General features: G+C 47.3%; 1 protein-coding gene across 1 annotated transcript in view; it reads right to left on the bottom strand.

Moving 5' to 3' along the window:
- Positions 1–27605, bottom strand: part of ESPN (espin) — a 106702-nt gene that overhangs the window by 34956 nt on the left and 44141 nt on the right. The window contains exons 6-7 of the mRNA XM_082229973.1: positions 26870–27077; positions 23898–24169 (exon numbers count right to left, since the gene is read on the bottom strand). Coding sequence (XP_082086099.1) covers positions 23898–24169; positions 26870–27077 — 480 coding nt within the window. The remainder of the gene's footprint in view (positions 1–23897; positions 24170–26869; positions 27078–27605) is intronic.

Raw genomic sequence — 27605 nt, 5'->3', positions numbered from 1 at the left:
TATATACAGTATATTTATTACTTTCCAAACCAGAGCTGGGAACACACTGGGCGCAGCGTAAACAGGAGGCCATGTACGGCTTTAAATGCACCAACAAACTGACTTGGGGTAAAGGCAGTTTCCTATGTCTGCATGACATTGGGCCAGTCACTGCCTCTCTCAGTCTAACCTACCTCAAAGGGTTGTTGTGGGGATTAACCGAGGAGCAGGAGAACTTGTGGGCCTTGGAGGAAAAGGCAGGATACAAAGGGGCAATCAATCCATAACTAAAACAAATAATGTGAACTTAGAACCTGTCGTTTCCCTTGCCTCTTAAAGCGCCTGATTTCGCGGCGATCCCAGAAGGCATAGATGATGCCAGCTCTGGCTTCTTGGCTATCATTTGCTCCAGCAAACAGGAGTGTGTGTATGTGTGCCCACACACAGCCTTAAAGAGGCAGGAATCAGCCTCTCATTAGCTGCGGCTGGCTAATCTTTAACCGGGGTCCATTCAGGAGAGAGGACACAAGAGACAGTTTGCTTGCACTCTCTACTCAAGGCCTCCTGCTGCTCAGCATAAGAGGAGCAGCATAAATGTGTGGCACAAGAGGTGGGGGCAGGAATGACCCCACGGAAAAGGGAACTGTGTTCAAAAGCTGGGGGAAAGGACTTAGGAACATGGGGAGCTACCTTAGAAATGATTCAGCCCCCTGCTCCCATCTAGCTCAATATTGCCAACACAGACTTGGGTGCAACACTTCAGGGTTTTCGGCATATGTCGACCCGGGACAAACTTTTCCCTCTCAGTGCCTCTTCTCTAATCCTGAAGCTGCCTCGCTGTCCCCCTTCTGCATCTGAGCTCCTTTCCCCATCAGCTTTAAAGCTGCCTGTAGCCTCACCTATAGCCTTTCCCTTATTTCTTCTTAATGCCTCTGCCCTTGACTCTTCCAATCCTGCTGGTACCTAATAATATGGGCAGCCAAAATGATCGAGGATGGATAGAGCAACTCCCCCATTTGGAAAGGTTGCAGCGTTTGTATAGGGAAAAGGTGACAACATGGTGGAAGTAGGATAGTTTAGTTGGTAAGTGCATGGGACTCTTAATCTCAGGATCATGGGTTTGAGCCCCACACGGTGGTGGAGCTTCATGCTCTGGCACTGGGGCACGGAGAGCAGGCAGGGGTGGGGCTGGTGCACATCTCACGCTGCCGGGGGCGGTGCGCTCCCCTCACACTCCTCTTCCTCTGCCAGTGGCCCCATGTTGGGCAAAAAGATTCCTGCATTGCCGGGGGTTGGACTAGATGACCCTCGTTGCCCCTTCCACATGGGGCATCTGGCTGGCCACTGTGAGAGCAGATGCTAGACTAGTTGGGCCATTGACCTGGTCCAGCAAGGCTCTGCTAATATTTTTAACGCAGCCACCTTGGGAAGCAGGTCTGGGTCTGCTCAGCACCTGGATGGCAGGCTGTCCAGGGAGCCTCAAGTGACATGTCTTGAATTCTGCCATGGAAGAAAGGCAGGATGTGACGATGATAACAAATGGAATTTGGGGCTTTCCCAAGATATTTGGCCACCTGAGGTGGCCCAGCAAATGGCATCTCACAGTCACAGGGCACAGTACCCCTGAGCATGCACAGAATTGGCTTCAAAGGCTCAGATTGATAGTGGGGGCAAACATAATCTGTATACTATATGCCCCCTTCCTCCTCGGGCCAAAGATAGACAGCAAGACCTGAGCTGAATATTTGCTCGAAGGCACAGTATATCCCTTAGGATTACTCAGGCTTTGTTGTCCTGTTCCCTTTTTGCTGAGGAATCACTTGCGCAGCCTGATCTGTCCATGTTGGGGAGACTCAGGAGGAGGGGCTGGGTATGTTTGTGTGGCTGCCTCGCTTTGCCTCACAATAGAGCCGGCTCTGATAGAATCCATTACCCTGGGGTTGCTGGGTTACTCCACTCCAAGCCCCCTTGTTACAAATAAAAGGTTCTTTTTGGATCCGTTTTTAGTTGGCTCTTGCTGCTATTTCGTTTTCTTACATTGTGGAATCCGAAGCCACATACTTTCCCCCCCATGTGGATGTTATGCCTTGAACTCCCCAACACCTCTGTGACACCATCTCCCTTCTCTCTGTCTCTCTATGAGCACCCAAAAACATTCCTTTCCATCAACAACTACCAGTAATGATAGTTCTACCATGAACCCTCCACATTCAGAGGCAGTCTACCACGGAATATTAATTGCAGGAGGGCAACAGCAAGAGGAGGGAATTCCATTCAAAGCTTTCCTGGAAGCACCTGACTGGTCACTTCAGGGAGCAGGGATGCTCCACCTGGACTCCCTTGCAAGGTGTTCTGTTTTAGTGTGTTTTTCTTTGTGTTAGAAGAAGAACAAGAACAAGAACAAGAACAAGAAGAAGAAGAAGAAGAAGAAGAAGAAGAGGAGGAGGAGGAGGAGGAGGAGGAGGAGGAGCAGCAGCAGGAGGAGTAGTTTGGATTTGATATCCTGCTTTATCACTACCCGAAGGAGTCTCAAAGCAGCTAACATTCTCCTTTCCCTTCCTTCCCCACAGCAAACACTCTGTGAGGTGAGTGAGGCTGAGACTTCAGAGAAGCGTGACTAGCCCAAGGTCAGCCAGCAGCTGCATGTGGAGGAGCAGAGACACGAACCCAGTTCACCAGATTATGAGTCTACCGCTCTTAACCACTACAACACACTGGCTCTCCTTCAACTGGAACTAGCAGCAGCCATTCCATCAGGCTGCAGGGAAGCAGGCGAGAAGGGAAGCAGGGCCAGTCCATTGGCTGAGGATTCCAACAGACACTCAGCATTTGGTACTCATGATCATGCTCGCTCTTCATTGGACTGTTTTGGGTGTTCCCGCCTCCTGACATTTGTTTCCTACTTCTGCCCCAAGAAAGTTAATGCCTCTCTCTCATGAAACGCAGAGGGTTCCATTTTGGCCACATAAAGAAAGGGGCAGGTTGGAGGAATTCAATTCACTTTGCTTTTCAAGGCAAATCTACCAAATGCAGTGCTTCCTGAAACAACACGCAAACCGAAATATAGCAGTGATTCAAACTCTGCACTTATCCGAATTTTGCGATGCAGTTCTCCAAACCAAAAAGTGTTTTCAAAAATGTGTATTTTGTGCATAAAATTGGATATATTGGTGGAAATAATGTGCAAAAAGAGTATTATATTTTAGGGGAAATTGCTTGCAAACACGCCTCCATGTTCACACTAAAATGCTGGTGAACGTTCATGAGGGTTGAAGGGGTAGGAATGCTAATTGCTGCAAAAAATTGGAAAAGGAAATCTAAGGTTGGAAATGTCAGAAGCTGAGAGAACTGAGCTTCAGTGGCACATTTTGAATATTTGAGAACAATTGTTTCACTTCCAATCCAATCCACAGGTTTTCTTATGTTACTGTGTGATTTCCAAGTTGGTGCAAAATGCACTGAAGAAACGAGAGTTGTCCTAAATAGTTCTCATGGCACTAATTTTATCAGTGAAGATTTGGGGGGAGGAGAACAACCACCCTGGCCCCGGAAATTTACCCCAAAGAGTAAATTACTCTCTGACCATTGTAATGGAAGTCAAATAGGATACTTTATCTCTCAAGCTCCCTTGTGTCCCCTTCTTCTGCAAAACCCCCCAAAAGACACACAGCCCAGTCAATGCTCTTGACAAGCGAATTTGCCAATGGAAGAACCTTATCGCCAAAATCAACTTTCTTGCAGTTTCCTAGCAAATCTCCCATAAAACGGCAACTGGTAAATTTCACTCCTATTTCCCTTTTCTTTTTATGGTTAAACCCCCTTGTGTCATTTACATCCCACCCCCCCCCCAAAAAAAATCACCAAAGGTGGGAGTTTTTCTTCCTGCTACCCAGTGGCAGAGGAAGGGGGGTGCGGACCGCCCTGGGTGTCATCACTGAGGGGGTGACAAAATGACAAAAATATGAGTTTTTTAAAAAATAATTTTTAAAAATTGGGCTCATGAAACTTTTTAGTTCAGTCAACAAATGTAACGAAACACGGCTGGCACTGGGCACCACACCACGGGGGCCGGCACTTACCGCGGGCTCTGCAGTGTGCCTGAGCCACGTGTCTCTCCTGGGAATGACATGATGGCTTGGGCGCCTGCAAGCTCTGTGCTGCCTGAAACCGCCCCTGCATCTGCCCACCGCCTCTTCCTCAGCTGCCCTGCAGCTGAGTCACATCAGGCACCCGCGCGACTAGCTACGCCGCTGCTGCTGCTGCCCCCCCCACTGCCCATGTATCCTTGCATGATCTGTAAGCAAGCAAAATCAGCTGCAAATGTGCATCCCAGTGAAGACGGATGCTGCATACCTGTCCTGCATTGCAAACACCGGAACACAAAGAGCTGTCTTAACTGAATCACACTCTCCATCTATCTAGCTCAGTCATGTCTGCACTGACTGGCAGCAGCTCTGCAGGGTTTCCAGTAAGGGACATTTCCAACTCAATCTGGAATCTGCTTCTGCATGCCAAGCAGGTGCTCTACCATTGAGCTACAGCAGCCCTTCTCTTAAGACACAGGAACATTGGAAGCTGCCTTATAAGGAGCAAGGCTATCGGTACATCTAGCTTAGTATTGCCCGCACTGACTGGCAGGAATAGCTCACCAGCGTTTCAAGCAAGGGCAGTGGCGTAGCGTGGGGTGCAGGGGGGGCGGCCGCACCAGGCGCAACATCTGGGGGTTAGGGGGCGCAAATCCACGGGTTAGGGGGCGCAAATTACTTGCCTTGCCCCGGGTGCTGACAACCCACGCTACGCCACTGAGCAAGGGCTATTCCCAGCCCAGTAGGGAGAAACCATTGGCGGCTGAACCTGGAACAGGCAGGGGCTGTATCACCAAGTATCAATGCACAACCAATGTCCCCCCGGGTCTCTTAAAATAGAAATGAGCATCCCAACCGCCGCCATCCGCTCCCCGACGAGATCTTCTCTGCCTGCATGCATTTGCCAGTTTATTCCATTTTCACTATGTTTCCCTAACCTTTAATTTCCACACTGTCTCTGAGCTTTCACACAATGTACAATCCACTTCCGGAACTGTAGTGAAACACTCTGAAAAGCTTAGCATTCATTTCCATACCATTTGCAAACAGATTGTTTCTGGAAGCAAATTACAGGGGGATGAACACTGTAAACTTTCACTATATTCCCCTATAGTCCCAGATGCGGCTTTTATCACAGAATTGTAGAGTTGGAAGCGACTAGTCCAACCTCTTACAATGCAGAGATCTTTTGCCCAAAGCAGGGCTCGAATGCCGTGGGAAAGCTCAACTATAATGTGGAACTCTGCTGTAATGGGGAAGTCGTGAAATCGGAATAAACCGCCACCATGTGGACGCAATCTCTGGGTGTGTGTGGCGCTGGGAGCTGTGCTTGGGCGCTGGTCGTTCCTGCTCACTCCACAAACCTTCCAACGGCACAGAGTCCTTAGTTCTGTGAGAATCTGTTCATATTTCGAGTACCAGAATCTGGAACAGGACATTTGCCATTTTGGCTGAGCAGTTGGCCCATTTATACCTAACAAGCACAGAAACCGATATACCTGACTCAGATATATTTGTGATTGGAGACAGAAAACATTATCCGCCCAGGCCGTGGTAATAAAGCCTGACAGGGAAGCACAAGCTCCAATGGGGAAGCTGAGAAACTGGAGGTCTCCTTTCGACCAGGGCACTAATTGGGGCTAGTTTAGGCTTTAAGGCAAATTGGGTTTCCTCCCAGAGAAAAATATGAGAATACAACAAAAGGACAGGGAAGATGTTTATGAAATTGCCAAGGCCTCTGAGGGCAGGGAATGAATACTACAATAACGAGCTGGGAATTTAAGAAAAAACACACATATGGCATTTTCAATTTTTGTATTTATTTTTGTTTTCTCTTCATAGAATTGTAGAGTTTGAAGGGACCCCCCAGGGCCATCTAGTCTCAACCAGCCCCTGCACCACCCTGGTTGAGAGTCCACATGGTCTGCTGCTCTCTGAATCGCCAACCTTCACTGACAGAAGATACGTACAGACAGCGATCTGTCCCTGCTGGGTTGGGAAATTCTTTTTTAAGTAAAGATGTTGCCCATTTCCTTGAGAGCCTCCCTTCCACCCATTGATGTGTCTGTCCCTTCTTCCATTCCAGCCACTTTGCTCATAAGAGGTTTGACATTTTGCATTTCTGGAGCACACTCCAAGCAGCCCCCAAGTGATTGCTGCTGCAGCCCTTCCAACAGCCCTGCAGTGTAGGACAGTAGTATCTTTCCCCCTGCCTATCAGCAGGAGGAAGGACATACCAGCTTGCCTGACTGCCCAGTTGAAGTGAGGGTTTCAAAGGTACACTAGCTTTCAACTTGTTCCATGCCCATCGCTCCTGGTTCTAATTGTTTCCCCAAAGTTCTAGGTGGAGAACAATTTCAGCCCAGCTCAATGCAATGCAAGAAAACAGGATGCTGCCAGCCTTGTACCAAGTAAGACCAAATTCACCCAGATTCACTGGCTAGGATCTCCAGGTTTCCAGGCTAGGAGCCTTTCTCGGGTCTCCCTTGAAATCCTGCCAGGAACTGAACCTGGGACCTGCCGCATGCAAAACTGATGCTCTGCCACTGGCCCAAGCAGCCACTTCCATTCCTTGACAGCAAAAGATAGCGGACGGTCACACTGTGTCCCTGTTCTGTGCCTGGGGAATAGGAGAATCTGCAGCAAATTGCCAAGAGCTGTGGGATTCTTCCTTAGCTCTGGTACCAAGCTACCCCAGATAAAAATACCCCACCCCCAGGTTGCCCATCTCTCCGCCGTCTCAGTTTAATGAAGCAATACAGATATACACATCTATGTCTTTTTAATTTTCTCTTACCTGAGCAGAGAAGCACTAAGTCCCACCAAACCTGCCCAGCTGCCTGAAACATCGGTGTCACCTGACACCTGCCCTCTGCACACCTGTGATACTGAAGCTGGCCTCTCTGGTTACAGAAGCCTTCTAATGAATTAGCTACACCTATCAGCTCACCCACCAGTGACATCACCCGGGCGCAGCAGCCAATCGCCACCCGGCAGGATCTCTTGCTCCTCTCTTCACGGAGCCGTAAGTAAAGATCAACCTGGGAGCCCGGCAGCCCTAGAGATGAAGTGGCAGGTGGCAACAGGTTCCTGGGCTGAATGATCCCAGCCCCCCCCATTCCCAAATTGCCAATTCTTTTGAGATCAGTAGGGAAACTGGCCCTGCTTGGGAAATGTGTACCCTCCAACATTTCTCTGATGAAAATAGGGATGTCATGTTTATATGTATATTTATATATTTATACTGCACCCATCAGGGACGTGGGTGGCGCTGTGGGTTAAACCACAGAGCCTAGGACTTGCCAATCAGAAGGTCGGCGGTTCGATTCCCCGCAACAGGGTGCATTCCCGTTGCTTGGTCCCTGCTCCTGCCAACCTAGCAGTTGGAAAGCACGTCAAAGTGCAAGTAGATAAATAGGTACCACTCCGGCGGGAAGGTAAAGGGCGTTTCCGTGCGCTGCTCTGGTTCGCCAGAAGCAGCTTAGTCATGCTGGCCACATGACCCAGAAGCTGTACACCGGCTGCCTCGGCCAATAAAGCGAGATGAGCGCCGCAACCCCAGAGTCGGTCACAACTGGACCTAATGGTCAGGGGTCCCTTTACCTTTACTGTACTGCACCCATCTGACTGGGTTGCCCGACTCTAGGTGGCTTCCAACATATATAAAAGCATATATTGTGTGCGCCTATTTTATAGTTCTCTCTGCTTGACATACATTCTCCAATGAAATAATAACAAAAAATGCTCCACACAAAAAAACCTAAGCAGAACACCAATGTAAACAAAAAAAGATAGGCTAAAACCAAAGAGAAAATAAACGAGGGGAACAGAAAAAGCAGTTCAGCCTAAAAAAAACCCAGCTAAAGCACCTGCATTATAAGAAAGGCTGTAAACTGGTGCCAAAGGCTGAGATGCCAGCATCAGTTGGGTCTCCTTGGAGAGGGCATTCCAAAATTGGGGACTCCCTGCAGAAAAGGGTTCATTTTTGCTTTAAGCAGCTAGAAGATTAAACCAACAAAAGGATTTTAGAATATAGAATTGTAGAGTTTAGTTGCAATGCAAGAATCTCAACTAAAGCATCCCTGGCAGATGGCCGTGCAATCTCTGCTTTAAGAACTCCAATGAAGGAGAGTCCACCACCTTCCGTTCCACTGTCAAACACCTCTGACCATCAGAAACATGAGCATGACTTTTGGTGAATACGAGCCTCAATTGCCTCACCAAATTCTGGATCAGCTAAATTACCAAAGAGCAGTGGATGCTTTTTTTGTTTATTTTTATTTTTTTAAAAAAACCTGCTTAATAACAATCTCTTAAGAGTTTTACATAAATACACAGCATTCAATAAAAATGAGGCCAGAATTACATGCGAGTGGATCTCAGTAATAAAACTCAGCCGTGTACAAAACATAGAATTAAAAACCAAGAGTCAATGGCTACTAAGCCACGATGGCTCAGCAATGTCACCCAAGATCGGAGGCAGAAAAACTTCTGAACATCAGTTGCTGGAAACCACATGTTCTGTGAGTGCTTTTGCACTCAGGTCCTGCTTGCAGGTTTCCAACGATAAAGATCTGGTTGGCCACTGTGAGAACAGGATTCTGGGTTACGTGGGACATTGGCCTGATTCAGGAAGGCTCCTGATGTTCTTATGTTGGTCCAGGAAAGCCTGGGTAAATAGGTAAGTTTTGCAGAGGTATTTATGACTGTCTCTAGGAATCTAGAAGGGCAATCCACAGGGTGGGTGCTATCAATGAGAAGGCCATGTCTGTGCCATCCCAAGGCAACCATCTGCTTGTTGTGGAATGATGATCAGGGGGTCTCCTCAGAAGATCTTAAAAACTGGCTATGCCTGGACTGAGAAACGCAGTCTACTAGGTATCCAAGAATCATAGAATTATAGAGTTGGAAGGGACTCCCAGTCCATCCCCCTGAAATGCTGATCCCAAGAGGCTTAGAGTTTTAAAAACATCAATGTTGAAACATTGCTATTTGGTAGCAAATAGGCTGTGAGGGACACAGGTGGCCGTGTGGGTTAAACCACAGAGCCTAGGACTTGCCGATCAGAAGGTCGGCGGTTCAATTCCCCGCAACAGGGTGCATTCCCGTTGCTCGGTCCCTGCTCCTGCCAACCTAGCAGTTCGAAAGCACGTCAAAGTGCAAGTAGATAAATAGGTACCACTCCGGTGGGAAGGTAAACGGCGTTTCCGTGTGCTGCTTTGGTTCGCCAGAAGCAGCTTAGTCATGCTGGCCACATGACCCGGAAGCTGTATGCCGGCTCCCTCGGCCAATAAAGCGAGATGAGCGCCACAACCCCAGAGTCGGCCATGACTGGACCTAATGGTCAGTGGTCCCTTTACCTTTACCTAGGCTTTGAAGTGGGCGCCTTCATGCACACGGGCATTCCGCAGCTCCAGCCAGCCAAAGTGATGGATTGACTTATCTGAGAGAAACGTCTCTGTGGACAGATAGCAGCCAGGATTTTACTGCGGTAATAAGATGCAACCAGATGCAACCTGGAAGTGAAACCCTCTCCAGGGCACAAGCCAGGAAGCAGCTTTGGGGCTGCCCCTTCTACGTGCGAGTCTGTTGCGAACGGAGTGTGCAAACACACACATCTTCCGTGCACCTGGAAATGTGGCAAAGGAGGGTGTTGGGGGAACTGGACACCGGCCGCTGTGTCCAGGGAGGTAACCTCATCCGGAGGTGCAATCTGCTAATGAGAAGTTATGCAGGGGGAAGAAAGCGAGCAAGTTCACACCTTTCCTCTGCTTCTGCAGGACCCAGCGGAGCCCGGATGATGCAAATGTGCTTTGCATAAGTACAACCAGCTGGAAGAAGCAGGACTGCAGCAGTGAGGGAGAGGAGGTGCTTTGCTTATGCCTGGCCCAGAACTTGTCCAAAGGCCAGGAGCCTACCCTGGCTGGTGGTTAGACAACAAGGCCTCAGAGAATGTGTGAAAAGCACCCTTTCTTCTCCCGGCTATTGGCGTCCCAGATCACAAGCCTGATTTTATATGCACTCCCCTAGCACTTGAATACACTTTGTTGTGTAAGGCTGCAGGTCAAAGAACCAGTGAGGAGCTAAAACTGTCACTCTTGCCTGGTCTGCTGCCCTCACTAAGCCCCAGGGCAAGTCCTTCTGTCCACCACCTTGAAAAACATGTTCATTGTTATTTGTTTAAAGCCTGTCTACCTTACTCTTAAGATATGTGGGTGGCACTGTGGTTTAAACCACTGCGCCGCTTGGATTTGCCGATCGGAAGGTCAGCAGTTCAAGGATCCGCTACGACGTGAGCTCCTGTTGTTTGGTCCCAGTTCCTGCCAACCTAGCAGTTCGAAAGCATGTCAAGTGCAAGTAGAAAAATAGGTACTGCTCCAGCGGAAAGGTAAACAGCATTTCCGGGCACTGTTCTGGCTTTGCCAGAAGCCACTTAGTCATGCTGGCTACATGACCTGGAAAAACTGTCTGCAGAAGCAGACAAATGCCGTATCCCTTGGCCTGTAAAGCGAGATGAGCACTGCAACCCCAGTCGTTCCTGACTGGACTTAACTGTCAGGGGTACCTTTACCTTTACCTTTACCCTACTCTTTAGTCTCCATGAGCGGCTTGTCAAAATCAGTACAGTGGTATCTCAGTTTTTGAACGTAATCCATTCCGGAAGACCATTCGAGTTCCGAGGCATGTTTGAAAATGGAAGCATTTATCCAGAAGCCTTTTTGTTAGGCATTTCAAGTCAAGATTTGCCAAAAGAGAGGAATTTTTTTTTCATGTATGCTACAACTGCTGCTAGAATATTGCTAGCACAAAGATGGAAAAGTCCTGAAATACCAACTAAAGAAGAATGACAAGGAAACCTGATGGAATACGCTGAAATGTCAAAATTAATGGAAAGACTTTGAGACAAAGACAATAAAGACTTTAAGAGACTGGGAACCATTTATATTATATTTACAGAATCAATGTAAAGAAACAGACTCACTTGCAGCGTTTGAATAAACACTTGCAATTAAAAAAAACAAATGTAGAAATAGAAACAGGATGTTAAAATGATGAGAATAATAATTATTTTAACTTTTTTAAAGAATAAGAAATAACCAATAAGCAGGGAGAGATAATATGCCAAAAAAAAACAAAAAACAAAAAAACAGAAAAGGAAGTTGAGGGAAGTCACTGGGAGGATGGGTGTATAATGTATTTTGTTTTTGAAATAGTGATTGTGATGATGATAAAATTGTAAAAATTCAATAAAATTATTATTTAAAAAGAAATAAAATGGAAGCATTTACTTCCAGGTTTATGGTGTTCAAGTTCCAAAATGTTCATCAATGGAAACATTAAAAAACCGAAGTACCACTGTAGCAGGGAGCATTACTTAAACATGTGTGTTACTTGCCTTCTTTAATTCCCACCTTGCACTTTTGATTTGGTTTAATATTTGCATGAGATCCTAGTAGATCATGCGAAGAGAACAAAGAATTGAAAAAATAAAAATAGCAGTACTGTCCATCTTGGTAAGCAAAAAAAGGGGGAGCGGTATTCAATTAAGTTTTACTCAGAGGCGATCCACTGAAATTAAGAAACACAACTAAGGCCCATTCATTTCAGTGAGTAAAATTTAGTGGAATGCCACCTAAACAATGCAACAAATGAACACAGGTCGCTGTCAACCCATGAGCCTCAGGCACTTTGCAGTCCTACCACTTCTGCTGCAGTCTGCAGTGCAAAACTGATCCCAAAGAGGAGTCAAACTGGACTCACAACCCTAATGCAAACAAGGGGTACTTCCAGACTGTTGCCATTTTTCGGTGGGATTCCATCACATATCAGCAAAATTAGGTTGGGATAATATAGTTGCCTGGGAGGTTTCGCACAACAAGCCCACTTCCCCCAAAGATCAGACTTTTTTTTTCTACAAAAAGAAAAGTTATGGGAAAACGTCCTGGATAGTGTGGGATAAGACTTGACACAACGCCATCTAACATCTCCTGGCCAACAGCTAAGGATGACTGCTCAATAAACAGGCCATCTGGGAAAAGCTCAATGGCTCCCTAAGAGAAATTCAGCTTCGCTTGTTGCAAGATTTGACTTCTCTGCTCCACGTTTTCCTCCTCCATCTCTCCTCTTTTCTGCTTAGGCGGTTTCCTCTTCCCGCTAAGCCACATTGAAAGGAGAGGTATTCAATAGTTAATGCACCTCCAGCTGCTGGGATCATTATCTGGGTTAATTCAGGCATTGTTTGTGGAGTGATTCAGCCAGGATTCTGTTGAATCCCCCTTGAAGGCTGGAGTGGAGGCAGCTTTCTCTCTTTTCCCCCCAGGAAGACTGAAGACAGATTGAATGAGGCATCACAGCCTGAGCAAGGTCCATTCAGCCTGGAGGCATGCCGGGCCAAACAGAGTACTTCAGTTATATTGTACTGTAATAACAATTAAAAATGTGTCTACACACACACACACACACACACACACAAACGTTCTTAACCTGAAACTGTTGTTAACCTGAAGCACCACTTTAGCTAATGGGGCCTCCTGCTGCCGCCGCGCCGCCAGTGCACGATTTCTGTTCTCATCCTGAAGCAAAGTTCCTAACCCGAGGTACTATTTCTGGATTAGCAGAGTCTGTAACCTCAGGCGTATGTAACCTGAAGCTTATGTAACCCGAGGTACCACTGTATACACATTTCTGAGCACAATTCAAAGTATTGGTGCTGACCTTTAAAGCCCTAAATGGCCTCGGCCCAGTATACCTGAAGGAGCGTCTCCACCCCCAGCCCAGACACTGAGGTCTAGTTCCGAGGGCCTTCTGGCGGTTCCCACCTTGTTAGAAGTGAGGTTACAGGGAATCAGGCGGAGGGCCTTCTCAGTGGTGGCGCCCGTCCTGTGGAACACTCTCCCATCAGATGTCAAAGAGAAAAACAACTACCAGACTTTTAGAAGACATCTGAAGACAGCCCTGTTTAGGGAAGCTTTTAATGTTTAATAGACTATTGTATTTTAATATTCTGTTGGAAGCCGCCCAGAGTGGCTGGGGAAACCCAGCCAGATGGGCAGGATATTATTATTATTATTATTATTATTATTATTATTATTATTATTATTCTACTAATCTCAAAAGCAATGCAAACAGCATACACTGACAAAATAGCAACAATCATATAACTCACAAGGCACCACAAAATATATCAACCATCTGAACAGATATAACTCAAGACCATTATGAAACCCAAATGCATCGATGGCTACTAAGCTGGAGGCAATAAATGTATATGAATACCAGTTGTTGGAAGCCACAGAGAGGGTGAGTGACATTGTGCTCAGGTCCTGCTTGTGGGCTTCCCAATTGGGGCATCTGGGTGGCCACTGTGAGAACAGGATGCTGGACTACATGGGCCCCTGGCCTGATCCAGCAGACTCTTCTGATGCATTTTGACCTTGATCTTCATCAGGAGTCTCTGTACCACATACCTAAAAGCTGTTTGGTAAAATGTCAAATTGTTGTTGTTTAGTCGTTTAGTCGCGTCCGACTCTTCGTGACCCCATGGACCAGAGCACGCCAGGCACTCCTGTCTTCCACTGCCTCCCGCAGTTTGGCCAAACTCATGTTTGTGGCTTCGAGAACACTGTCCAACCATCTTGTCCTCTGTCGTCCCCTTCTCCTTGTGCCCTCCATCTTTCCCAACATCAGGGTCTTTTCCAGGGAGTCTTCTCTTCTCATGAGGTGGCCAAAGTATTGGAGCCTCAGCTTCAGGATCTGCCCTTCCAGTGAGCACTCAGGGCTGATTTCCTTAAGAATGGAGAGGTTTGATCTTCTTGCAGTCCATGGGACTCTCAAGAGTCTCCTCCAGCACCATAATTCAAAAGCATCAATTCTTCGGTGATCAGCCTTCTTGATGGTCCAAGCTCTCACTTCCATACATCACTACTGGGAAAACAATAGCTTAGAACGTCAAATATAACGATACAAACAACAAGCCAATTATTACGCATACATCTGGGGCCAGGCCAGGAGTCCAGGGGTGGTTCATTAGTGGAAATAATTTAAGATTCTTGCTCCATTTGGGAAGGGCAGCTTCCACTGAGAGCCAACTTGGCTGGATCACATATTAATTGACTTGTGTGGGGCACTCAAAGGCTAGATAAGCATTACGTGGTTAATAGCCCCAATTGGTGGTGTTATTTCCATTTGTATATATTACAAATGGTTTAATGTTTGCACAATTTTTTATTTGCTTCTCTGCCAAACTGCTCTTACGCCACAGAGCACAGAAGAAGATGAATTTGGTCTAAATCCCTTTTGGTTTCTGTTCTAATCTGGAGTTACAACTGTTCAGATTGTCAGGATTTTGTCAGAATACACCGATTGCATTTGAATTATTTCGCTTTCGATATTAGCAGATACACACTTGTTTGTTTTTACCTTTTACTGGCCTCCATAGAATTATATTTATTTTTCCATATGTCTTCATGCTACTTCGTAACTATTTTTATCCCAATTGGGTTTTTTTTTAAATCACATCTTCAGTTTGTTGGAATTTCTTTCCCTTTTTATTTTGCTGCTACGTTTTTGTACTGTGTCAGAAAACCCAAGAAAAGTGTTTCACCAGATGGGGACAGCCTATTGCTAGCTCTGGCTAGTCATATGCTACTTTTAAAAACCCCCACAAAAAACCTTTTCTGCATTATATTTATTGTACAACGCTTAGAGCTGACTGCAGTTCAGTGGTATATGAATTGTTTAAATAAAGAAGATAAGTAAAAGAGGCATGCACACTCTGGGAAGCAAACCTCTTCCCAAGCCATTTTCATTTTAAAATCAAATCAAATGATTTGGGGAATTTTGCAGCGGTTTCAATGATGGGAGCTGCAAACTGCATGCCACAGGGTCTTATGCAGTCTCATGAAAAGCGCTTTGTTGCTGCTCAGCTCCCAACACGCAGGCAAGCAAAATCTTATCAAGGCACAGGTGGCTGCAGCCTCGCAAGAAAAGCATTTTGTTGTATGGTAGGTGGTAGGACAGCAGCGTGTGCTTTAGCTGAGATTCCTGCATTGTGGCAGTTTAGACCAGATGACCTTTGAGGTCCCTTCCAACTCTCAGATTCTATGCTTCTATGAATCTTGGAACACACACTCCACCCTCAAAACAGTTCCACTGTAAAATTTGTCCCTGGCTTAGGTTTTATAGGCCGTATTTATTTCTTTTATACTTTCCTATCAAGTTTTTCCGCCCTGTTTTCCCCTCCGAAAGGAGATGCTCAAAAGCAGCCAGCAAACAAATGCATTTATTTTATTTGTGGCACTTACAGTGGATGCTTGGGCTGTGAACGTGATCCATGCAGAAGGCACGTTCACAACCCGCAGCACCGCATCTGCGCATGCGCGACCGCTGAAACCCGGAAGTAATCCATTCCGGTACTTCCGGGTTTCGGTCCATCTGTAACTAAAAAAACACAACCTGAAGCATCTGTAACCCGAGGTATGACTGTATATCCCACCTTTTTCCCCCCTCCAAGGAGCACACAGTGACATACATGGTTCCTCATTTTAACCCCTCCCCCACAACAACCCTGTAATGTAGTTTGGGCTGAGAGGCAGCGCCTGGCCCAAGGTCGCCCACTGAGCTTCACAGTGGCTGAGAGGAGAATTCGAACTCCGGTCTCCCAGCTTCTACTCCAACACTCTAACCCCTACATTACATACATGCAAACCTGCCCTGCTTCCCACTGCCGTTTGATTCAACTGGGCTGCAGCGACCCAAGTAAATTTTTACTCACGACATCATTAGGGTATGCAGCACTTAACAACGGCAGCAAAAAAATAAATAAATCACTTGGGTCACCTCAGCCAATCAGATTAAATCTTCAGCGCCTGGTCCTGCTGGTTGCGTAAACCAGCCCTAAGACGCCAACACTCCCCCCCCCCCGCAAGACGCTAATAGAAGGGAATGAGCGGCTGCCAAAGCGGATGATTTAAGGAATTTTTGCCTAAGCCCAATGCTGCGGGTTTAAGGCCTTTGTGCCGCTAGCTGTGCAGGGGGAAGAGGGGTCACATTGCAGAGAAACTGGAGACTTGTGTATTTATTTCCCAGCAAAGGTATCTGTGCCACACAATCCAGCCGCCAACAATAGACCCTCGGCCTTGGATGCACTTCCTCAAGCAGGGCCTGACACTGTATCTTCACCCTACACATGTGCACAGACACACACACACACACACACACACCTGCATGTCAGAGGCAGAGGATGGATCTGGCCCTGTCTTCCTAAGGAGGTGGTAAGACCTCCCCCCTCCAGTGCTTGGCAAAGGGGTGAGAGCTGAATGCTTTGCATGCAGAAGGTGGCCATTGGCTCAACTCCCAATATCTCCAAGTAGGAATGAGTCTGGAAACCTGGAGAGCTGCTGACCATCGGTGTATGTACTCTGGAGCTAGATGCTGAGAACACAGCAAACTGCCTTCTACCGAATCAGACCACCTAAGAAAGCAAATGTCCGTTTTCAAAATGGGGGCATGTCCCCTTTTGCATCGGTGTTTCCGCAGGCATCAGAGAAACACACAGCCCCTCTTGCTGTGTTTCAGCACAGGGAGAGGGCCTTCTTGGCAGTGGCGCCCTCCCTGCGGAGTACATTTCCGAGCACAATTCAAAGTGTTGGTACTGACCTTTAAAGCCCTAAATGGCCTCGGCCCAGTATACCTGAAGGAGCGTCTCCACCCCCATTGTCCAGCCCAGACACTGAGGTCTAGTTCCGAGGGCCTTCTGGCGGTTCCCTCCTTGTTAGAAGTGAGGTTACAGGGAATCAGGCAGAGGGCCTTCTCAGTGGTGGCGCCCGTCCTGTGGAACACTCTCCAATCAGATGTCAAAGAGATAAACAACTATCTGACTTTTAGAAGACATCTGAAGGCAGTCCTGTTTAGGGAAGTTTTAAATATTTGATGAATTATTGTATTTTAATATTTTGCTGGAAGCCACCCAGAGTGGGTGGGGAAACCCAGCCAGATGGGCGGGGTAATAATAATAAATTGTTGTTGTTGTTGCTGCTGCTGCTGCTCCTCCTCCTCCTCCTCCTCCTCTTCTTCTTCTTCGTCTTCTTGTAGGTCAAGGAGATAAAGAACTGCACAACTTTTAGAAGGCAGCCCTGTATCAGGAGATTTTAAAGGTTTGACAACTTGTTATGTTTTTATATTTGCTGGAGGCCGCCCAGAGTGGCTGGGGAAACCCAGCAGGAAGGGTGGTGTATAAATAATAAAATTCTTATTATTAATATTAATATTTCAGGGGTGCCCACAGCCCACCCCCGAAACACACATAACAAATGCTTGAGGACTTTATATGGTCCACGTTTTAAAGTGAGCTGATCAGATTTGCAGCTCCATGACCAGTGCATGGCTTGAAATGCAGACTGCCCTTCACTTTTTGCACTGCTCCAAATTTTGCAGGATAGTTCTTGGTTGAAAAACACACTGAAATGCATAGGTTAGGTTAAAGCACATACACAAATCCATATTTTAAGGCGAAATATTAAAGCACGTTTTCATGCTTTCCTTAAAAAATAAATACAGTGGTACCTCGGGTTACAAACACTTCGGGTTATGGACTCCGCTAACCTGGAAGTAGTAGCTTGGGTTAAGAACTTTACCTCAGGATGAGAACAGAAATCGCGCGGCAGTGGCAGCACAGCGGCAGGCCCCATTTGCTAAAGTGGTACCTCAGGTTAAGAACAGTTTCAGGTTAAGAACGGACCTCCGGAACGAATGAAGTTCGTAACCAGAGGTACCACTGTATAAGCAAATTGGTGTGGAAACAAAATGAGTTGGATTTGTGAATAAATAAATGAAGTAGACAAAGGCCTGAGACAGATCTGTCCAACCATTAACACATACCAGTATTAAAGGGTTTGTGTGATTGTGAAAAAGGGATTTCTGTAATTCTCAGTTCATCTATTCCTTTTGCAAATTTTTTTTAAACCAAGATGCTGGATTCCCCTGTCATTATTACCTAGATTGTGGGAGTTAGTGCAAAACTTTTCCAGTATCAGAAAGCCTGTATGTTGCAGGGGGAAAGTGTAGAATGTGGGGCAAAGAAAATGTGATTTTATTAGAAACTTCAGATTCCATTTTAAGAAGCAAGTTTCGAGCCCTCTCACAATAGAAATCTGCTTGTTGAAACCTTAGCAGGCAGAGAAGAAGAATTAGATGTTCCAGTGATCTGGGAACCATTGCTGGCTTCCCTTCCCATAACCAGCAGCAGCAGCAGCAGCACAGAATAAATTGTGCAAAGCAGCAAGTTGCAGGATACATGACGCAAAACCAGAGGAAAATATTAACATGTGCAGAAATTATGTAGGTCTCAGAGTGCAGCTTTACTTGTCAGTGTGTTTGAATTGCACATAGTTTTAGTGGGCTGGGCTCGCTCAACCCTTGTGGGGGCATCTGATTTGGGATACGTGCGTTACACCAGCCAACCATTTGGCAGTGAGATGATGAGGAGAGAATGCAGAGAGGTCCTCCAATGGCAACATCCACCAGCTGTGTCCCCATTTGGAAATGGACCTGCCACAGTTATACATGCACGGCTCTCATCCAGCCTAGACTGCCGTAACGCTTTCTACATGGGGCCACCCTTGGAGAGGGAAACAGACCCATGGAAATTCATGGACATGCTTAACTTAGGTCCCTTCATTCCACTGGGTCTGCTCGAAATCTCAGTTGGCAACAACCTTCTTAATTGACCAGGCTTGGCATGAATATCAGAGGATGCAGCATTCTAGAGTGTTCTGCTTATTGTGTCTTCCAGACGCAGCCATTGATCTCAGAGACTGCATGCGGCAAGGGACTCCCAGCATGGCTCGATTCTTCCCCTATCCCTGCATTCAGTCACTTGCCCCTCAGGAGCCAGCCTTCCAAATCCTTCAGCAGCCAGCAAGAGACCTCAAGGGACTCAATGAACCATTTATTTCCCAAAATATATATATATAAATGTCCAGTAGCACCTTAGAGACCAACTATGTTTGTTCTTGGTATAAACTTCCGTGTGCATGCACACTTCTTCAGATACTATTTATTTCCCTTCATTTTTATTATTTTTTAAAAAAGACTTCCCCTGTCCCTCACAGTCTGCCAGAAAGGGACCTGGTTGTGGGTCTAAAAGTCACAGCCGCAGCCATGCCACTTCCAAGCTGCTGAGTCTGCAAACCGAGCCGCATTCCTGAGCCCCAAACCAGGGCTAAGGGGGAATGAAAGGGCCGGTGCAATTAATCAAATTACAAATGGAGCCATCAATTTTTTCCTAACTGCAGTCTGTTGTGGTGAGTCAGCCAGGAGGAGTGGGGCCAACAAACCAGCTATTGTTCCTGATAGCCCCTCTGTCGCTTCACATCATAGACAGGCAAGCGGGGACCAAGACCGCTTGCACTCCATCACCATCCCAAGACAAGAGAGAGGAATGGGAAAGGACAGGATTGTGTCAGGCAGGCGTGGGGTGTTCTGTCTGAAAAGGTCGAAGATGAGCTTTGGAAGGTTTATTTAATTATTATATATGGAAGTAAGAGCTGGACCATAAAGAAGGCTGATCGCTGAAGAATTGATGCTTTTGAATTATGGTGCTGGAGGAGACTCTTGAGAGTCCCATGGACTGCAAGAAGATCAAACCTATCCATTCTTAAGGAAACCAGCCCTGAGTGCTCACTGGAAGGACAGATCCTGAAGCTGAGGCTCCAGTACTTTGGCCATCTCATGAGAAGAGATGACTCTCTGGAAAAGACCCTGATGTTGGAAAAGATGGAGGGCACAAGGAGAAGGGGACGACAGGGGATGAGATGGTTGGGCAGTGTTCTCGAAGCATGAGTTTGACCAAACTGCGGGAGGCAGTGGAAGACAGGAGTGCCTGGCGTGCTCTGGTCCATGGGGTCACGAAGAGTCGGACACGACTAAACAACAACAATACTTTCATCCCACCCACGATCTCCACTATCGTTTTATTACCCACCCTTCACCCTGAGGTAGGTTACAACTATTTAAAATATCGTGACTATTCAAATATCCAAAGGGCTGTCACGTGGAAGGTGGAGGCAGCTTGTTTTCTGCGGCTCCAGAGGCGAAGACCCAAACCAAAAGATTCAGATGGCAAGAAAGGAGATTTTGAATAGACATTGGGAAGAACTTTCTGACAGTGAAAGCTGCCTAGGAGAAGAGACTCCCTCGGAAGGTGGTGGATTCTCCTTCCTGGGAGGTTTTCAAACAGAATCCATCTGTCAGGGATTCTTTAGCTGTGATTCCTGCATTACAAGGGGTTGGACAAGATGAACCCTGGCATCCCTCCCAACTCTACAATTCTATAATTCTACAATCCATGAATATTCATAATTAAAAACAGTTGAAACATATTCCATTCACAAGAACGGAATATGCCACAGGTCAGGCTACATGTTCAGCATTTGCCAGAAGCTGTGTAGTCAAGGGGCCAGGAACACCACTGTGTGTACATGGAGTTCCACACTTTAGGGGCCGCCACAAAGAAGCCCCTCTCCTGGGCTGCTGCCACCACCCCTTGAACTTCTGAGGGAGGTGGAACCACCAAGAGGAACCCCTCTGTTTATCTTAGCACCTGGGAAAGACTGTAGGGAAGGAGGTGGTCTTTCAGGTATGATTTCAGAGGATGTTACAAATCATTTAAAATACAAACACCTAAAACAAAAAAGCCCAAGTCAGACGGAACAGATAAAACACACCTAAAACCAACTGGAGATCAGCCTTAAGATCATCTTGAGGAGAAGACCTTACAACAACAGATACCAATACTGGCAACCCAGAAGAAAAGCATAGGCAAACGGATATAGTAAGTAGGCCTTAACCTGGTGCCAAGCTGCCAGCAAAGTCAATTGCAGGAATTCCTTCCAGGAGAGCAATCCTTCTGAATACCAGTTGCCGGAAACCACAGGAGAGAGTATTTTTGTGCTTGGATTCTGATTTCTCATTACCTGTAGGCATCTGGTTGCCCACTGTGAGAACAGGATACTGGAGTGGATGGGCCATTGGCCGGATCCAGCAGTATTATTCTTATGTTCAAAGCTGTCGGGCCACCACAGATAAGGCCCTGTCTCATGTCACTCTCCTGATGCATCTCCCTCAATCATGGGACTATGAGAAGAACCTCCCCCACAGATCAAAGAGTCCGGGAAGGGCAGGCTGATGCAGGCTGAGGTGCCCTTTAGGGGATGCTCAGTGCCTGAGGCTGGCTGCAGCTGGGGTTTGTCAGAGGCTTGGCCCAGCTGAAATGTGTGTCTACAGAGCCTCACAGCTGTGTGGAAGGCACTTTCCTTCTTGGGCAGAGGAAGCAGATGCCAGAGGAGCAGCACAGATTTGGAAGGAAGAGATACTTAGAAAGCAAAGCATTGCCTCAGCATGGGAGGCACAGCAGGGACCGATGGGGAATTCTTTCTGGATGGTAACAAGCCAGGAAAGTAAACTCTGTGTGAAGGGAGGAAAGGATGGAGGAAGACATTTGCCCAGTAACCCTTGGGAAAGCTCAGTGTTGAGAAGAGTCTCAACCCTCCATACTTAGAGCAAGAGGCACAGAAAGATCTTTCTGATCGAACGACAAGGTTTTTGGGGGTTCTGAGAGCACCCACAAGTTGGGGAGATTTCAGAGCAAGTAGGACACTGCGCCAAGGTGCAGAGTCATACCACAACATGAGACTGTGTCCAGTTCTGGGGTTCTCAGGGGAGGCAGTCGATGTCCCAGTCAACCAGAGAGCAATTCAGCACCTTGGAGAGCTCCAGGGAGCCCTGCCGAGGTGCCTATAGGAGATGTCTCTGTAGGGAGCTGGAGCCAACTCAAGTATTACATAGGCCAGCCAGTCCCAGCCCTGGAGTTCCAGATGGTTAAGATTAGCAAAAACATCCCATGAAGGAAAAGCAGAGCAGCATTCATCATTCAACCAGCAGAGCAGACAGAAATCCCTTCGCAAAGGGGGGGAGAAGAGAACAGTGGAAGGACTGGCCAAGCATGGGGCTGATGCAACGACCCACATTTTCCCCTAAGGAAGAGTCAGCCAGATCTTCTGGGAACTAAGGTGGTGAAGGATCTCTGCCTAGTGCATGCAGGTCTGATGGGAAATGCAGAAGGCCTCCCCTGATGGCCCAAGTGATATGACAGGATGTCCAGAAGGAGAGAGTCCTTTAAGGATCCTGGTCCTGAGCTGGTTTGCAATGCTTTAAATGTAGTGGCCCGCCCTATGAACTGGGCTCACAGACTGGTAAAATTGGTACAGCATCACAGGCTCCAGCATCACAGGGTCAAGAAGTTAGCAGCTGTGTTTTGGCTCGGTGAGGACTTCCCACTATTTTTCAAACGAAGCCCCTCCAGCGACCCAATGCTGTAGTAACTGCAGCATGTCTGACTGGAGTAAGGAGAATCAACTTTTTTTTGTTCTCTCTGAGAAAGGGCACTCAGGTTCTTGCAGTGACCTGACTGAGCTGGCCAAAGGTGGTCCTCTCCGCCTTCAGCTCCAAAGGTGCATCCAGCATCACTTCCAAACTGTACTTCCTGACTTTTCAAGCGGTGTTCAAAACCATCTGAGATGGAAGAACAACCTGCTCCCTAAGTCTTTGCCTAAACAAGCACAACCAGGCATGTGCTCAAACCTCTACAGCAGTGATGATGATGATGATGATGATGATGATGATGTTATTATTTGTACCCTGCCCATCTGACTGGGTGTCTTCCAATACCGTACTGGCCCGAGTATAAGACGCACCCGCAAATAAGCTGCACCATTAAAATTCAAGGTTTATTTGCGGGTGTGGCCCGCCTCCCGGCACTACTGCCCTGAACAGGAGATGGCTGGCACTGGTGCTCAGCACCCTGCTTCCCAAGCCGGTGCCAAGCTGGTGCTGGGGAAGGCTTGGGAGCGGCGGGTGGACTGCACACCATTGCCCTGCACTCCTGGACTGCTTCGGGGGGGAGGCATGCTGCTTGGCCGGCAGTCTCCCTCCCTTCCCCCTTCCTTACGGCAACTCAGAGGAGGCTTGGGAGACGAGGTCAGGATGGGTGCTGCTGTCCTGCACCCTCAATGGCTCTCGTGGGCAGCTGTTTATGCCGCGATATGGTAAGGTCGTGAATATAAGCCACACTTTAACTTTTCACAATCAGAATTTGGAGCGGGGGGGGGGGAGTGTGTCTTATATTTGAGCCAATACGGTATATACAAAAACATAACAAAGCATTGCAAAAACAATAGTTGCAAAACCTTATTGGGCCAACATAAACTCATCTCATCCTCACTGCCCCTTACCCTAATACATTAAAAAAGCATAATTCAGAATCATCATTTGCAGAACCCAATACAGCAGTGCAATAAAATTTAACACAGTAACTATTTATTTAGGATCCAATTAAAACTATGTAGTTTAATTAAGCCAACAACACTGGTGAACTCGATCTGGTGATACCAGCTTTTCGAAGCCATTTGCACCTTCTGTCCCCCCCCCCTTGCCTGTTAGTGCCCCGCTAGGTAATACCACCGCCTGCTTTGGGACCCACTGCTCTATAGACAACTACAACAGCCTTCGTCAACCTGGTGCCCTCCAGCTGTGGTCCAAAATATCTGGAGGGTCCCAGGTTTATAACAGGGTGACTGAGGGGGCTTCCTATGTTTGAAAACCATGACCCCAGAGGAATCCTATGCACCCTTTATGTCACTGCTGGGCTTCCCACCCACTCAAGGTCAGTTTGGGATCTCCTTCGTCGCACCAAGAAACTGCAAGAGAAAGCCAAGACAGCTTCTGGCACAAAGCTTAGCATTTCTCCAAAGGGTCCTGTAGCATCCTGGGCCTTACCTCCCTCTTGAGGGCTTCGCTCTCCACGTGGCGGAGATTGTTCTTCGCCTGTACGTAGATCTCGGCCGTGTGCTGAACCTCTGGGGGGTTTGGCGCCGGGTAGCCAGGAGGGGGAGGGAGCACCTTGGTGTCGGGGGGCGGGGGAGGCGCCGGGAAGTTTGGAGGTGGGGGTGGGGAGGCCTCACCCCCCTTCTTGCTGTTCCCGGGGGCGAGGTCGGGGTTCAGCATGTCCATGTAGGTTTGCATATCTGTGATCGTCGTACCGGGAACTCCTGGAGCAAGGAGTCAGAAGAGAGAGAAAGAGAGAGCGCAGACTGAAATATTATTTGACATTTGTGATGCTTTAAAACAGCCTTTGAAATACCCTTTGACATTTGCAGTCTACAGACAGTCATTTACCCTTGCTAGATTCAACATGCTGCCATCTGCCTTATTGCAAGGCAGATTCGAGGGTAAACCATACGTGGAACGAGTCTGCCCCTGTGGCTTTAATGGAGGTAAAAACTGTCTCTCGTGCTTTGTTACATTGCCGTTTCTACGGGGATAGATGCTCGGTATTTATTACCCCTGCTATGCAAAAATCTACCAATGAATCCAAACTTCAATGTCTAAAATCCTTGGTAGAGGACAAGGATCCTGAAATCACGTTAAGGGTAGCAAAATTCTGTGTGATTTCCATAAAACGTAGGGAACAAGCTGTGCTTATCATAATTATTAAGGCCTTAAATGATAATTTTAGGTTATATGTTAGTGACTAAGTTTTAATTTATATATTTTTTAACTGTTGCTTTATCTGTATTGTCCCTGTTATACCTAATTGCAAATTCAAATATATCCCTACCATGTTTTATGACTTCCTTGATATTGTATGTGGGCTGGAACTGGTCTGTGACTGAAATATTAAAATTCATTTGCAGTCCTTTGAAACATCCTTGGAAATTTGCACTTCTCCACATTTCGTAGCAGAGGTCTCCAAAAATCGGTGCACAACATATGGGAGACACAAGATGAGCCCTGTTGGGTCCACCTAACTCCAGCATCTCTGCATCTTTCTACAGTGTCCAACCAAAAACATCCAGGAAGCCCACAAAGCCTGAAGGCAAGAACCTTCCCCAGTTTTCTGTCTCCAGCAGGTGCAATTAGTGAAAGATTGCTTTGGCTCACCCTGAGCCTGTGTGGCTTTAAAAGGGAGGACCAATTAACCTCTTCGCAACGTCCTTATTTGAAATTATTTTCAAAAGAAACCATAGCAGCTTTTGGAAATGCGGGCATTGCTTGCTGCTGTGCTGGTAACGTTATCTAGTAGGCTGGCAATGAGGCACAAATCTGTGCCACAAGGTGGCACTCTTCCCTTGGCCCTGATCTGTATGTGTGGCCAGGATGATAAAAAGTTCTGGAAACTGAGCCTTATGAGGACAGGTTGAGGGAGTTGGGGATGTTTCGCCTAGAGCAGAGAAGACTGAGATGGGAAATGTGAGCCATCGTCAGACATCTCAGGAGCCGTCACATGGAAGAAGGGGAAAGCTTGTTTTTTGGGGCTGCTCCACCAGGAAGAATCAGAACCAGTGGATTCAAATGAGAGGAAAGGAGATTCCAACTAAACCTTTGGAATAACTTTCTGACTCTTAAGAGGCGTTCAACAGTGGAACAGACTCTCTCTGAAGGAGGCGGATTCTCCTCCATGGGAGGTTTTTAAACAAAAGTTGAAAGGCCGTCTGCCAGGGATTCTTTAGCTGTGGTCCCTGCATTGCAGGGGGCGGGCAGAGGGTTTGGCGGGCAGTAGCTCCATAAATAGCAACACCCTAGTGGTCCCGGGCCCTAAGGAAGTTAGATTAGCCTCAACCAGAGCCAGGGCCTTTTCAACTCTGGCTCCGGCCTGGTGGAGCGCTCTGTCTCATGAGACCAGCGCCCTGCAGGATTTGATTTCTTTCCGCAGGGCCTGTAAGACAGAGTTGTTCCGCCTGGCCTTTGGCTTGGAATTAACTTGATCCCCTCCCCGTCTTTCTTTTTTCCCTTTGTGATGGAACTCCTACTTGGGGACTTCCCTGGCTTTTTTCTGGCCCACGTAGGACCAGTCTGGATAGTTAGCCTTGGTGAAGACTTGACATTTTCATCCCAAAAAAAGTTTTTGAGTTTCTGCTGAAATGAGACTGCATTTAAATGCTGTATTTTAATCTTGTTTTTTAAGTTGTTTTTCAATCAATTGTTTTATATCTGGTGTTAGCCACCCTGAACCTGGTCTTGGCTGGGGAGGGCGGGGTATAAATAAAAATTTTTATTATTGGAGGACCCTTGGAGTCTCATCCAACTCTACGATTCTACGATTCATTGGAGGTTTTTAAGTGGAGGTTGGGTTTTTCTTCACCTTTTGTCATAAGATTTTGTTGAAGCTTTTTCGTGTTAAAATAGGATCAAAGAAAACTGATCTAAAATTTTTAAAACAGAGAAAGAAGAGCAGAGGTTGGGTGCTCATCTGTCAGATATGATCTTGTTGAGATTTCTGCATTGGAATAAATGATTCTCCAGGTCCCTTTTCTGTAGTGGATCTCAGTTTGTAGAATGCTCTCCCCAGGGAAGTTTGCCTTGCGCCTTCATTATATATATTGTAGGCGCCAGGCAAATAGATTCCTCTTCAACCAGGCCTTGGGTAGATTAATAGGCTACAGTCTTTTAAATGTGTATGTGCAACACAGGGTTATTGCTTCGTGGTTTCGGTTTGATTGTTCACTTGTGTTTCATGCATTTTATTCTGTGAACCACCCTGGGGTCTTTAGATGAAAGGCGGCATGTAAGTTTGATGAATAAAAAACAAATAGATCAAACTCTGCAAATCAATGGTGCGATGAATTAACACCCCCACCCCTGCCGCCACCTCCCACTCCCAAGAGCAACTTTGCAACAGATGGCAAGTGGGGAAGGGCAAACAGACCCGAACACACACACACACATACGTATGTGTAAGGGATACTTACTGCAGCCTTGACTGTTCCTTTTCTCCCCGGTGCTAGACTGGCTGGAGTTGCAGGAGTCGTAGTTGGAGAGGGTGCTGCTGGGGGACCCGAGGTCAAAGTGGGCCTGCGGGGCAGACATGGTGGTGTTGGGCGACGACATCCCAGAGTCCGGCTGCTTGAACTCCAGGTCCGTCGAAGGATCCCGCGAAAGGACCCTGTGCTCCACACTCTGCAAGCCACAGGCCAGAAGTGTCAGTTAGAGGTGAGAAAGGAGCCACTCCGCACCAGGCCACGCTCAGGTGGCCCCCTCCTCGAAAATGGGTCCGCCTGGCTTATTGGATGGTTGCACTTCTATCCCCACCTTCTGTCCTCCAAGGAAGTCGGGGGGGTGCGTGGTTCTCCCCCTCCTCATTTGTTCCTCGCAACAACCCTGCAGGGTAGTTTATTCTGAGAGGCAGTGACAGGCCCAAGGTTGCTCAGTGAGCTTTGTGGCCAAGCTGAGGTTTCGAACCCTGGTCTCTCCCAGGTTCTACTCTGATGCTCTAACCCAGGGGTCCCCAAACTTAAGGCCTGCAGGCAGGATAAGGCCCAAGGGACTCGTTTATCCGGCCCGCGGCGACCCCTGCCGGCCACTCTTACCGGTGCTGCGCTGCACGGCTGCCCACTTCCGGGTCGGAAGAGCACCGGAAATAGCTTGTGCGCATGCGCAAGCGTTATTTGCACATGTGCAAGCATTATTTTCAGTGCACTTCCGGGT

This window comes from Podarcis vaucheri (genome assembly GCF_965113315.1).
Source record: "Podarcis vaucheri genome assembly, chromosome: 7".
Classification (NCBI taxonomy): Eukaryota; Metazoa; Chordata; class Lepidosauria; order Squamata; family Lacertidae; genus Podarcis; species Podarcis vaucheri.
Note: the sequence above shows the minus strand (reverse complement) of the source record. Positions and strands in the feature narration are given on the sequence as shown.